Raw genomic sequence first — 14,866 nt, 5'->3', positions numbered from 1 at the left:
AAAATGGTCGTTTTTGCCCTATTTCACGAGTTTGTGGCGACAACAGTGTTATGTTTCAAAAAAAACCAAGGTCATATTCGGATTCTACACACTTTTTTAAGTAAGGATTTTTGATTTTCGAACATTCAAGCGCACAAGGAAGACTTTTGTTTGTAACATATTTTAAAACTCGGAGCGCGCGACGCTGGCGTTACTCCACGATGTAATCGTGGCGCGGAACCGTGTTCGCGCGGGCGAGGCTCTCGTGCAGTAAAAATCTCGTGTTACAAAATATGAAAATCTTCCGTATGCGCTTGAATGTTCGAAAATCAAAAATCTGGGAAAGATGTTTACTTAAAAAAGTGCGTAGAATCCGAATATGACCTTGGTTTTTTTTGAAACATAATACTGATGTCGCCACAAACTCGTGAAATATGGCAAAAACGGCCATATTTGCAACTTTGATCATCTCTCCTGACCACAAAAACAACTCAAATTGAAAAATCCCACTCTGTTTTTTGTTTTAGGGTCTACACTATCGATTAAGCCCATTTTCAACCCGAAAACAAATATGCCGTTGCCTAGTGTAATTTAACTAGGTACCTCTTATTTTATTTTTAAATTGAAGTTTTGACACAAACGCTGGGCAATTTAAAAAATGAATGTCTCAATATTGAGCTCAAATAAGGACAATAAGGTATTAGTAGGTACTATAGAATAATAATATGAATTGAACAACAACAAAAAAATACACGTAGGCTTACTTTTGCGATGGATTTTATTGTATGAATAGGTATTTGATGACTTTTTTGGTTATGGACATTTTTCATTATGAATAAAACGGTATAAAGTAACTATTTATTTTGGTATTGTTTAGTGAAAATGGATTATTGATAAGAGTGAGAGACTTATAACATGATTAACGATTATCGATTGCCTAAATTGCAACTTATTACGTAATTAAACAATGATGTTGAATATAATGTGGGCAGGTAAAGCAGTGAAATTTAGGTATACCACAAAAGCACGATTTCAAGGTCTTATACCATCGTATATTGCTCTGAATCTATCATCGGAAAGGTCAGCATGTGGTACCCCCTGCGCTGGAGGTACAATTTCAGGTGGTACTCCCTGCGCTGGAGGTGGAATTTCAGGTGGTATCTCATCTTGATCTACAGTAGACTTGGCTGGTTCTGGTGCATGATTTTCGTGGACATCTTCTAGGCCAGGAGAATGAAAAAGATGCGCATCATCCGGTAGCAAGTACCTTTCCACATTTTGAGTGGTAGTTGCTGTAGGAGCACTTGGTGAAGGTTGAACGGATTCTTCGTCTTTATTTGTAGAATTCTCTTATTTTAAAACTGCATTGGATACGTTGAATAAAGTTGATAGGCATACGAGAGACATGCAAGTAATCTTGAGAGTATTCATGGTTTTGAGATCGCGCGACGTGTTGGGTAGATTTTCGCAAATTCTTGGTGGATTAGGCGTTAAGAACAAGATTGTAGCGTAGAAAAAAGATATACCGACGTTAAAGAATAATTACGGAAGAATGAGAAAAAATTCACGGGAAGTCGCAACTGTTGAACTCGTATCAAGTTACAGTATCGTGTGACTTACGTGTGACAGCTGAATCAATAAAAAAAAAACCATTATCAATGTCTTATTGATGTATCATCAAAGCTGTGAATTGAAAACACGTAGGTACCTACGTGTAGAATGGAAATTTGAATACGTAGCTGAGTGACATTGAAGCAAAAAAACTTGTAACATTTTGTGCCATAAAATTGATGAAAAATTGAATTTTTGCAATGCATCAAGCTTCAATTCACGGATATAGGGCAAAAGATGGCATTCAATTTCGTAGTCAGTGAATCAGAGAGGTTCAGAAACTCCGATCACACCTTTTTTTAATGTGGAGTACTAGGTCCCTTCATAATAAGTACGTAATAGTATTTAAAAATGGCAAAGCCACGTTCGATAGTACTTTGAAGACCCCCATAACTTCTTCACGAAGCAGATTAAACACAGCTTAGAGTAAAAAATCTCAATTTTTTTCGAAAATTCTCCTCTTTTAGACCCCGAAGCCATTCCCCTCCATACAGATACTTCAAGGCTGTAATTATTTTTGCGGGATTTCCAGCTCAAAATGAGTCTCTATAGAATTTGGTACAAATCTTCTGATATTTTTTCAAGATTCGAAAAAATTCTGAATTTTAACGAAAATTTTGGCAAACAAAATTTTCGTATTTTGAGTGGGAGACCACCCAGAAAAATGTCGAGCTGTTCAGCCGATTGGAGATATGAACCACAATTTTTCGATTAAGTGGGCGTCATTTTTGAAAGAAAAAAAAACAACATGTTTTTCAACACTTCAATTTCAGTAAATTTTGAGAATTTTTCAAGACAAGAGATCTTCAACTTGTAGGGAGAGAAATGTATTTTTCAACTCGACTTCTCGGATTCGCATTTGCGATTGCTCTTAAGTATGGGTAACCTTAATTTTGTTGTAAATTCCAGATTGTCTGGAAAGAGGTTGTTGGCTTTGCGGACAAGGGTGAGTTTTTTTTTTTTTTTTAGAGAAGCTGACTTTTACTTTTTATTTTAAAATAATTTATTCGTGCTTTTTGGGCAAAAAATCAACACTTAGGTAAGTACCTACTACTTGATCTAATTCAACTTCGAATGTTCGGCAACTGAAAATTTGGGTAAAAGATGGAGAATAAATAGGTACTGAATATTCAAGCTCAATTTTCACCCAACAACAACATTTTTTCGTCTAGGTAGGTACTGTTTAATTTTGCGGGACTTTGGTGGCGATCTTAAAACTCAAATTGCGAAGAATAATTTTTTCAACATGAAAAAAATCACTCGATTTTTATATCCATGCAAAATTGTCATGTTCTATTTCAAATTTTACCAAAATTATCAACTCATCAGAGAATGTTTCAACTTATTATAAGTAGGCAGTATACTGATTTCAACGATTAAGAAATTTATTTGTATTTAGCTATGTAGGTAATAGGTATATTTTGAAAAGGCATGCACATTTTAAAATTAATTAAAATTAAATTATTCAACTTAAAATTACATAATTACTATAAGCTTATATCTAAACTACACACAATCCATAATATAAATGCTTAAACTATAAAACCAATGAAATTGGATATTAATTTACTCGTAATTTTATTATAAACTTATTCTACTTTACGGGGGAAAAGCATGCATCCTTTTGGTGAAATCTGACCCTACCTTATGACTCGATCCATTGCAAAAGATTCTTGAATACTCATAGTTCTGGCAAAATCCGGGGTGCCTGTAGAAGTTGATGGTGGTTTTTTCTCTGCCGAGGGTGTAGTGTCTTTGCCTTGTTGCGGAGGATCCGATAAGTTGAAAGGCTCATGCGTGATTGGTGGAGTTACATAAATCCCATTTTCATCATTTCCATTCTCTCCTTCTCCGCCGGCAACACATAATGTGAATAAATTCATCATAATAATTAAATTCATTATAATAATGAAATCTTTCATCGTGAAGAGCTTCTGATTTAAATGTCAAAAATTGAATCTTCTTACAAATTTGATTCACACTCGGTTTACGATTCCTCACGTTCGTGATATTTTATTGCGACTGAAAACTTGGGCCTATGCAGACACAATATGAACGCTATGAAATTTGCCTAGTCTAGTAGCTACCACATTATGGTAGATTTTTCAGCTGAGTCAACATTAAAGCAAGCTGTAGGTTTCAAGTGAATATGTAAGTAGTTTTTTGACAGATTTCTCAATCAGTCCTTGGGAATTTTATTGCATTTTTTATGGTAAAATCTGAACTGAACTTTGAAAACAGTCGAAGCATAGTTTTCAAGGTCCATGATTGTAATGAACGGTTATCAAAGACACTATGAAAATATAGTAAACCATGGTGATTAGGCAGGCGCAATCGTAGAGGGGGAAGGTTGAACACTATAAAATTTGCCTAGTCTAGTGCTACATTATGGTAGATTTTTCAACTGAATCAATATTAAAGCAAGCTGTATTGCTGTAAGTTTCAAGTGAATACGTAAGTGGTTTTTTGGCAGATTTCAATCAGTCTTTGGGAATTTTATTGCATTTTTTATGGTAAAATCTAAACTGAACGTCGAAAACAATCGAAGCATAGTGTTAAAGGTCCATGATTGTAATGAACGGTTTTCAAAGACATTATGAAAAAATAAAAAAATATGGCGATTAGGCGGGTCCGACCAGTGGAAGAGGAATCTTCTCCAGGTCCATTCTTTTCAAGGATCCGCAATTCCAATTTCCACATAATATTGTTTCTATACCTAAGAGAAAATTATGGGCCTTCAGTAAAAATAAGACACTTGATCAATTAAAATGACGACCAAAAAAGTCAGCTTGCTTTGCAAAAATTGAAAAATAAAATTTTCAAATTTCAAAAAGTTTTAGTTTTTTATTAAAAAAATCAAAAACTGAGCATCCTAGAAAAAAACTAATGACATTCTAATGATTTGAAATTTAATTCTCTACAATTTTGGTCGGGTGTAATTTTTTTGTAGGACGCTTCATTTCGCCTCCAGGAGCGGTAAACTGACGCATTCGCGATTTTCGAGGATGCAAGCTGACTTTTTGCCCACTCCTGTAGATATGATGTTTAATTTGACGCATTTTTGCCCCAAAAGATATCAAAAAGAACGAAAAAATGACTTTGAAACGTTTCACCGAATGAAAAGTTTCTTCAAGGCTCCAAAATTCATGAAAATTCCAATCGTTTTGTTTCATTAGAGTTTGAGAAAGGATTACTTGATCGATTCTTATTTTATGCCTGGTCTCAGCAGACGGAAAAATTAACAAAATAAGATGTTAGAAATTGTTTTTGAAAATTTGCGTATATTTGAGGTTTTTTGAATATTTTTATAATTATAGGTACCTACCTATTGAAATTAGATAAACTATTTCACTTACAATTACAAAAAATTAATTACCTAAACTAAGAATTCTAAAATAATAGCTTAATACTAATGTACAACTAAATTATGCTTATTTCTTATCATGATTTAATGATTATAAATCTATCTTAAAATATAGGGAGGAAAACATATTGCCTACAGGGTGTAACTTAAATGACAAGGAAACTTTTACAACACATCAACTCCTACTGAGCTGGAATTTGTCTTACCTATTAAAAGAGCATGTCACTGAAATCCCAGAATCAAATTTTTAGCTGTCAAAGTTGATTTTTTGATTTTTTTTTTACAAAAAGTGTTTTCTTTAGCAATTTTAAATCGCTGCTCAAGACGTTGTAATCAACTTCGGTAGGTAGCTGAAAATTTAATCTCTCATAAGTTCGACATTCAAGATTGATTAGGGCAAGCAAATCGCAAATCCCAGTAGCAGAGTTGCAAATTGTATTTCTTTACGAGTTGTAGAAATCTCAAAATTGAAAAAAATACGAAATTGTCAATTTTTGCAACAAATGTAAAAACGTGCCCTTGAGTCATGCAGTGATGGAGAAGCGTGTCGACTTTGGAGTGTAGAGAAAGTTTTGAAAAATTTTAAAAATTGACGATTTTGGAATTTTTTTGAACTTGGAAATTTTTAACTTCTAAAAAAATATACCGTTCAACTCGCCATCTCGGATTTAAGATTAAACTGCCCAAATCGATTTAGAATATAGAACTTATGACAGAATTAAATTTTCAGGTAGTTACTAAAAATTTTGAAATTGCTGAAGAAAAGTCAACTTTTGATGGAGACTACAGATCGACTCAAAAATGGTGGCAATCGATAGCTCCCTAGTTGAAGTATTAACAGGCTATTTCCGTCATTATCAAAAATTCGACAAAAATCGAAAAATCAACTCCGGCAGTTAAAAATTTGGTTCTGAGGTCTTGGGGACACGTTATTTCAGTGAGCCAAGTTTCAGCTTGATCGAAGTTGACCAGTTTTAAAGGTTCCCTCGTTATAGGTATCATTTACTAATACCTACTTAGGTAATAGGTACCTATGCCTACATCTAATTGCTTATGGCTTCATCGACAAATTGCGTAGTAGTCATATTTCTGACGACTGGTGCTGAAGTCTCTGCAGGTTTCGAAGTAGGTCCATCATCAGACGACTTGACTTCAGCTGTTTGCACTTGGTTAGGATCCTCGATCGTGCCATGTAGGTGTGAGCCTTCTGAAGTCACATAATAACCGCCGGTGGGTCCGGTACTCTGATTATTTCCTCCACCTGTCTCTCTTCCAGCCTCACATAAAAGTAATAAGGACATCATAACAAAAAAATTAATAATTATTGTAAACGTTTTCATCACGAGAGATTTTTCGTTTCACTTTACTAAAATCTTTTCAAAAATGAGATTCACGTCAAAGTTAACGGTTCTTCACGGTAGTACTGTTTGGTAGTAACTGAAAGGTTTGAGACACTTCTAAATAGATATAATCGAGAAAAAATTTGGCAAGAAGTGCTATGTGGTACGTGCAGGTGCGATTTTCAGCTGAAAAAATATTAAAATGAATTATAGGTATAGTTGGGTACATACGCGTGGAAAAAAGCAACGTAAGTCCTTGAAAGATGTCGCGAGAAGGATATTGAAGGGTGGAGGGAGATTTTCATTTCAACCGTGTTGGTATCAAGTATTCGTACAAATGTAGCCTACTACGCTTTAAAGTATTTTTTTTCGAAGCTATGATAAGAAGGAACTTAAATCGACCTAATGTTCTGTAACTGTAACGTTCTTACTTTGCTTGGGACGAATTTTGAATTCAATATGATTTTCTCTTCCTCGAATCACTGAGTACTCGTCCCTATACTCATTTCAACATTTTGCGAGGTTTTTCTTACAAATAATCACTTAAGTACGTCGCGGAATTATCAAATCATCAAAGAATAATTTCTCACCTATTCTTAATTAATTTCGATGTTCTAGTACATTTTGATGAATATTTATTGAGATTTAATAACTTATCAACAAAGAATAAAATGTGTACCTAATTGAACTAAGGAGTCAATGCCCTATCTAACTTAGTTAGAATAAAATGTATGATTGAACTAAGAAATCAAAGGAATAGGAAAGGCTTAAATTTAAGTGGTTTCACTTTTCTCATATTTTCCTTTCCCTGAAAAACACAAAGTGTATTGATTGATTGTAATCATTAAATTTATGGCAATAATTTAATGTCTTCACCGCGAGAATTTTCAACTCGAGTCTATAAAACTGAATCTTTTTAAAAACTGCATCTACGCCAATTAAATGATTCCTCAAGTTCGTGGAGGTTCTAATGCAGCCGAGAACTTTACCCTACCAAATTCGATAATCGATATGTATAGGTACACATTATTTGTATTAAATAAAATTTTATAAACAGTAGGTACTTAAAATGTTATGTCCCTTAGTATCTACTGTATTTAGGCACACGTGATGCATATATGTACCTATTATTTACATAAGTCTTTGAATAGCACTGCGAATAATAATACAGTACACTCTCGATAACTCGAAATCCAAGGGGAATGGTCGTTCATTCGGCTTATAGAGGTTTTCGAGATAATCAGTTTCGAGTTATGCAGGTAAGATTTTGAGAGCGTTCGAGTTATAGAGGTCTTACGAAATGAATGGTTTAAGAGATATGTTAGTGCATAAAAGATAGAAGTATGAATTTAAATATTCGAGTTAAAGAGGTAAACGCCAGACAACGTACGACTTATAGAGGCTTTCTCACTATTCTCGGCAAAAGTTTAGCTTGAAGTTACAACTGAGATATTTAAGTGCATGAAAGATAGAAGTAAGAATTGAAAAATATTCGAGTTATAGAGGTAAACGCCCGACAACGTACGAGTTATAGAGGCTTTCTCACTATTTTCGGCAAAATTTTAGCTTCGAGTTACGACTGGTTTGTATAGTCAATTTCGACTTATCCAAGTAAAGTTAACATTGAGTGTTATGGAGATTTCAAGGGGAATGGAGGTTGATTCGGCTAATAGAGGTTTTCAAGTTAAAGAGTTTCGAGTTATCGAGAGTGTACTGTAATTACAGAAAGAAGCAAACATCATAATGACTGTTCACAATAACCGTATACCTAGAAATTGTTTAAAAATAGTAGGTAGATATGTAATACTTATCGCTGTAACTGCTTTAGGACTTGGGTAAAAATGTTCTCGAGCAATGTAAATAGTTACTTATGATCCATAAAAATTGCTTAATAATACGTACAACTAAAATTGTTTTGTAATGCACCTGAAAATACATGTTATATTCAGAAAAGATGTCAGAATCATTTAAATGGGTCATTTTTATTAATCGATCAAATTTTGAATTTTTTTTCATCATTTTGATACCTATCATTAAATATTTACGAAAAATCTGGATAATTAAACCTGACAAAGAAAGTATTCCAACTTCATAGTAGATGAAAGAAATCGAGAGAGCATCTAAAATTGCACCACTAAGCTAATAAATTACAAGAGCTGAATATCATTTTTTGATTTTCGGTGAATTTTTGAAAATTCCATGTTGGCTCAACCATTTTATAAAATCAAAATTTATTGGAAAATTACCTAAGCTTGACAAAGAAGGTACCTATCTCAACTATCATAAAATCTTCTGGAGTGGACGAAGAAAAATTGAAAGGAAGTACCTACACATAAAAATACACCACTCTACGTCAAATTTTTTTGGCAAATTTTTTAAAATTCAAAAAGTTTGCCATATTTATTCAGTAAAAAATCAAAAATTTGATCAAATTGAGATAGAAAACCAAAATTTGGTTTTTGCCTTTTATTGTTCATCTCTCGAATCGATTAGGAGTCGTTTCGAATCGTTTTGGAGTATTTTTTAAGGTTTTCCAATATCAGACAAAATTGTCATAAAAGCCTTATTGTTAGAAGTAAAATTTAGCTGCTGTAAAATTGATTTTACCACCCCTCCTGATTAGGCATAAATCTTCAAAATCCGTTTCTTTCAGTTCAAATCTTGAATTTTCTTCTGCGATTGCGCATTTTTGGAATGTATTTTTTCAAAAAATAATTAACTTTGCCTACCAGAATCACAGAAGAAAACTCTTGGAAAAAGATTTTGAAAATCTGAGCACGAATAAATCAATTGAAAAAGGTCTTAACGAGTGTCAATGAATCAAGTTTGAAGGTGTTGAATTTCATTTTGGTCCTTTTTATGGCGTTCTCTCCAAATCCAAAAATCCACTGAAGGCTCCAAAACGACTTGAAACTTCCACAAATCGATTCAGGAGGTCGAAACTATGGCACAAATCAATGTATGCTTCCTATTTCAATTTGATAAAATTTTGAGTTTTCGTGGAAACGTTAATAGACACCTACTTACAATTTTAATATAGGCGAGCTTACTTAGTTTTATGGTGATGCATATTATAATTCTTTATTCAATTTTCCATTAACAGAGATACGTGGTTCAGTAAATAAAATTGAAAATGCATTTCATTTTTGAATTATTATTTATTGAGAATATAAATACGAGTAGGTACATGGTTTTATTACAAAGGTGACACTTGTAGGTAGGTACTCGAAATAAATGTACCTATACTTAAGATTATTCTTACTCAGGGTAGGGTGCTGATGACGAATTAAACCTATTTCACTTGTACATACAAAAGGCTCACAAATTCAAATAAATGCTCAATTTTTTTTTGAACGAGATTTTCAAATGTCGCGGGTGGGCCTTATCACGCCCATCAGATTTTTTTCATAATTCAGGGATATAAATGTGTCAGATAATGAACTCAGTTTTAAAAAATGATGAAAAATTAGGTGTTACATAGGTAGGTAAGAAATTGCCTTTATTTTTTAGTTGAATCATGTAATTTTTTCTTCCATCAATTTCTAGTCACAAATTTTAAATTGAAGCTCAAAGGACCATATTAGTTGCCAGCACCTTATATGGTTACTTGTCTAGTATTTGGGTAAGTTATAATTACGTATACACGCATTTTAATACAACTTCAACTTATTGCTAAACATCAATTTGCCTATGAAATTTATTATCTAACGCAGAATACATGAAATGGACTGATTATTTGGGCCAATACCGAGGATTATTAAGAGATACCTGAAGCTTGTTCATAATTTTCGTTGGCAATTGACTGCGAACAGCACGTACACTGCGATGGGGATTGCTCGTTGCATGTGATTGCAGTATCGGTAATGGTGCTTCACCATCTTCTCTGCTGGGAGGATAGGGTAAACCAAAATCATGTGTATCTGGCGATGTCACATAGATCCCGGCTCCAGCATTTTGGTTGCTCTTCTCGCCAAAACTAGTGCATATATCGAGTAAGCTCCACAGAATGATCAATATACTAATCAACAATTTCATTACGAAGAATAACTTAGGTATAGGTAGGTAGGTATTAAATTCGAGGAATTTCGCACTTTCAGAAATTCAACTTCATAAAATTTTCGAAATGACGCGTTATTCTATTGCAACGAAACTATTAGGTAGGTATATACATAGGTAGCAAAGTTGATTGAAACAAAAAACTGTCAGAAGTGTTACGTGTTTTTTTTTTACAGCTGAATCAACATAGGGATTCGCTTCGATGTGATATGTGAATTGTGATGAATAAATCTTGCTCTTCGCTAATGTCATGACTCATGAGTTTTTCGGAAAAAATGGATGGATGAAATACCTGCGAATTTTATGAATCATAGAACTTTAAAACATGGCTCACTATCACATTATACTGGAAAAGTAGTTCAAAGGAAATACTCGTAGAGCAAAAGAAGAATTAGTTCGAGTAGTCAACAAATTAAAAATGTCATCATTTATATTCAAAATACGTATTTAGGCAATACATTTTTCTTATCTTAGGTGGATACTTATTGTTTACTTAGTCACCAATCTACCCTTCAAATTAAAAAAAAAATGATGAAATTTTAAAAGCTGAGGGGTGAGGGAGGATTAACGGAGTGGCATCAAAAAATAATGCAATATTTGAACTCATGCACCTTTGAATTAATAATCATCGTTCATCAATAAGAGTTCAACCGATCTCAAGATGTGAACTTTTGAAGTTCGACAGCTTCGTAAAAAATCGTCACTTGCCCCCTCCCCTCCTCACTTGCATGACGGGAGCAGAAACCATGGTTGTTATTTTACTGCATCATCGAAAAGAAATCATTGAAAAATAGAGTGAAATCAGAGTACCATGATTTCATTTTAGATTCAAGTCGATGAGAAATTTTATTAGTCTGGGAGAGTGAAACTCGCGTATTTACGGCAAACTGGTTAGGCAATTTTATTAACATCTTTAAAATAATGCAGGTTGCGTGTGACAGAAATTTGAAGGTGTGACGTTTTGGTTCGAAATTTCGTATTTTCAAAACAGATATTCTCAATGGGAAGGGATTCCCTTCCGTAATTTTGAGGTAAGATATTTTTAAAAAATCAAAATCTTGTTGACCTTATTTTCCAAGTGCAACCTACAAAATCGCTCTATGGTTTTAAATAAACGAAAGAGCAATTAGTTGCTTCAAATGGTACATATTTTTTCATAGCTGTTTATGACGAATATTTACGATTTGATGGGGATTAGTAGTGATGGGCTTAGGTAATTATTTACCAGCAGAACAACGCTAAGGAAAAAAATCGTGACAATATTTAAGAAATTTTAATGAGAACATAACTAAATATCAATAATACATCAAGATTGTAAATTGCAACTAATTTGTACATTTACTTTTAATATAATTGAGCAATTCCTCCCAAAATTTAATCCTTTTGTCGTTCAATCTACCTTCAGCCACCTCTAATTCGAGATTGAATTTCAAATATGAAGGATCTTCGGGAGTATACGGTTTCCATTCAACTCCTTTTATTTTATCACTATTTGGGTTTCTGAGTTAATGAAACGAAAAATCATTAAATGTGGGTTCACATCTGAGCTAACTTAATTCGATTTATTCCTTTGATGTCGATCTTACCCATATTTAGCAAAATTTGAGAAAAACTCGGACATATAATCGATTATAACTACGTCGTTTGGAGTGTAATTTAAATTCTGATTCAGGCCCACAAAATAATAGTAATCATCTCCATGATCAGCTCCTATGAAAACATCGATAAAGAGAATAGGTAATTATCCTTTTACTTTATATTATCAAGTTTGGACACCTTCGCTTCGAATTTGTAATCATTTTTTAGGTACGAAGTACGAACCTTCCATTAAACAAGGTAAATGACGCATAGCTACTCTTTTCGCGATATTGTAACTTCCTTCATACCAAAATTCATAAATATAGAGCGAATTGTTGGGATTTTTGTTGTGCATTACATCGAGAAATGACATATACATTTGTGCTTGCCAAGTATCTTGATAAAACTGAAATAAAATTCAAATGCTTACGTTGGTTAATGCTTACCTACTCAGTTTCACCTTTAATAGGTACATCAAGTAACTGTACTTACCTCGCAAACTTCTCTACATTTCTTCACATTAATATCACCATCTGGGAAATAAAATGCCTTAATTTTAGCAGCCACTTCTTGTAATAAGGATTCGTCCATTTTATAAGCCCACAAAATTCGTCTGACAGCATCTTTGAACTCGAAAGCCAGAGATTGAATGGGCGATCCCTCTGAAAAAATTAACAATGAGCAACTTGCTTGGGCTGTTAAAAATGGATAACTTTTAAATTTACAAAATTCCATAATTATTTACGGGCAAAAGCTTGCATTCCATCGATATTACATACTCCGTATATGACAGGAATTGGATCAATGGTATGCCATAAGTTGATTGGGTATTCAGCGAGAATAGCACCATCGGGGAATTTCTCAATGGAAGGGATGAATAAATTATGTTGCGCGGTTAGTCTGTTTGTCTGTCATAAGCTCATTAAATATATAGATTAATTTTTCGAATCGTTCGATTATAATTTTGCAAACGTGTTTTTAAAAAAATTTCTTACAGGTAACTCCATTTTACGTAAGATATTCAAGCTATCTATGATATTTTCAGCGTTCTGTTTTCTAAAAAATTGTAACAGTTTTCTTGGCCTGGTTTCATAACATCCCATTATTTTAGCCAACTGAGTCGCTTTATGGAAGTGATTTTCGCAATAATTTATCGTCGGATTTGTAGCACATGATCCGGACATAATCGCTTTATTGAAAAGATCTATGGGGAAAATATGTTAGACTCGGAATATGTCATGTTTTTGACTTCTAAAAATTTATACTAGTGTTTTATTTTGAAGTGTGTACTTCTATGATGAGGATGCATCATTAGTAAATGAATAGCACTTGCTGATGAGCTACAACCAAACAGCGTTATGTTGTTAGGATCGCCTCCAAATGCTTGAATATTTTGCTTAACCCATTGTAAAGCTAATACTGCATCCTTTAGACCTGCATTTCCAGAGCATTCTGGTAAATCCAAGTTTAAGAAACCTGAATTTTGATTTTAAAAAAATTAATAGGTAGGTACTTATAATGAATTTCAATGTTTAATCTAGTTTATTACACGTGAGAAGTAATTTTCAAGTTAAAATTACATACCTAACACGTGAAGACGATAATTGAAATTCACGTAAACGAAGTCTTTATGGATTATAAAATCTGGCGAACCGTAATAATCCCTATTTCCTGAGCCAAAAGAATACCCACCTCCGTGAAAATGAACGATAACACTTTTCAGATTTTCTTTCGGGGGAGGATACTATTCCAGAGATTTGAAAATGGAAAGGGAGTAGTTAAATTCAAAATCAAATAGCCTATAGGTAATAATGAAGTACCTAGATCTATAAATAGGTACTTGGATACATGCAAAAATGTCATTCAAAGGTTACCTCAGATAGGTGAATATTTAAATACAGACAATCTTCGCTTCCAATAATATCTCTATAGATTATGGCATAATGAATGCAATCATCACGTTCTTTACGAGCATCTAAGATGCCTTTCCATTTACCATAAGGTACAGGGGGCTAAAAAAAAACAATTATTTTTTAATTGCAGAATGTTCTTTAGCTTCAATTGAGGTAGAAGATGAACAAGTTGATCATTTAATGTAGCACAAGTGGAAAGCAAAATTTGAAGCCTTTGCAGGAGAAAAGGTGTGTCTTTAAAGCTTAATAAGGATTTTATTCCAAAATTTTTAAAAGAGGGATCAGGAAATGGAGTACCTATTCATAAATAAAAATTTTCAATTATTTTATAGGTACCTGAAATCGCAGCTCTTCAATCGGAGGTTTTGCATACGGTACACCACAGTAGCTGTAATACGTTTGCTTTGAGTATTGTGATACATTTTTATAACCTCGAATTTTACCTAGTTTTGTCTTGATGATAAAATCTTCCTCCATAGATGTTTAACTTTTGCAAAAAATTATTATGATCTGTAAAAATGGAAACCTGATTGAAAAATATAGAATCCTGATTCTAAAATCATAAATCTATAATTAAAATCTTGAAAAAAATCTACTGTTGAAAAAATTCTAAACTGACTTCTTCAAGAGGGTAGGTAGCATTTGATTTAATTACTTACCTTTTGAATTAGGTATTGATACGATCATAGATATGTCGTTAGATTTACAAAATGATAATTTACTTACCTGTTTGTCTTGAATTTTGAACGCAAAATATAATCCTATCTGCTTCAAAATAACTTAAAATTTAAATTAACTAACTCTGTTTCATCAAGACTACGTATTTCGAATTTCAAAACTGACAGAAACTACGTAGGTAGGCAAGCATGTTCTGAAATAAATACTAGACTTTATGGCTTAGGTAAATTGTCATTATGTCAAACTCATTGTCGAACTTAGCGTCATTGATGCTTAATAAATTGGTCAGCGTTTTCGAGATACGAGTATAAAAGCAAATATATGTATTTATGGTTTAAAGTTTTCCA

At 33.2% G+C, this 14,866-nt stretch overlaps 1 protein-coding gene across 1 annotated transcript; it reads right to left on the bottom strand.

Annotated features, from left to right (window-relative positions):
• Positions 1–11,608: 11,608 nt before the first annotated feature.
• On the bottom strand, positions 11,609–14,706 carry LOC135836390 (esterase E4-like). The gene is made up of 11 exons (XM_065351201.1): positions 14,568–14,706; positions 14,178–14,351; positions 13,803–13,940; positions 13,513–13,672; positions 13,219–13,404; positions 12,924–13,132; positions 12,674–12,836; positions 12,421–12,590; positions 12,172–12,334; positions 11,937–12,060; positions 11,609–11,850 (listed from the first exon to the last, which is right to left on the bottom strand). The coding sequence occupies exons 2-11, from the start codon at positions 14,316–14,318 to the stop codon at positions 11,676–11,678; spliced, it is 1,629 nt and encodes a 542-aa protein (XP_065207273.1). The 5' UTR covers positions 14,319–14,351; positions 14,568–14,706; the 3' UTR covers positions 11,609–11,675.
• Positions 14,707–14,866: the final 160 nt, after the last annotated feature.

This window comes from Planococcus citri, chromosome 2 (genome assembly GCF_950023065.1).
Source record: "Planococcus citri chromosome 2, ihPlaCitr1.1, whole genome shotgun sequence".
In the NCBI taxonomy this organism is placed as follows: domain Eukaryota; kingdom Metazoa; phylum Arthropoda; class Insecta; order Hemiptera; family Pseudococcidae; genus Planococcus; species Planococcus citri.
This window is presented reverse-complemented; position numbering and strand designations above follow the sequence as displayed.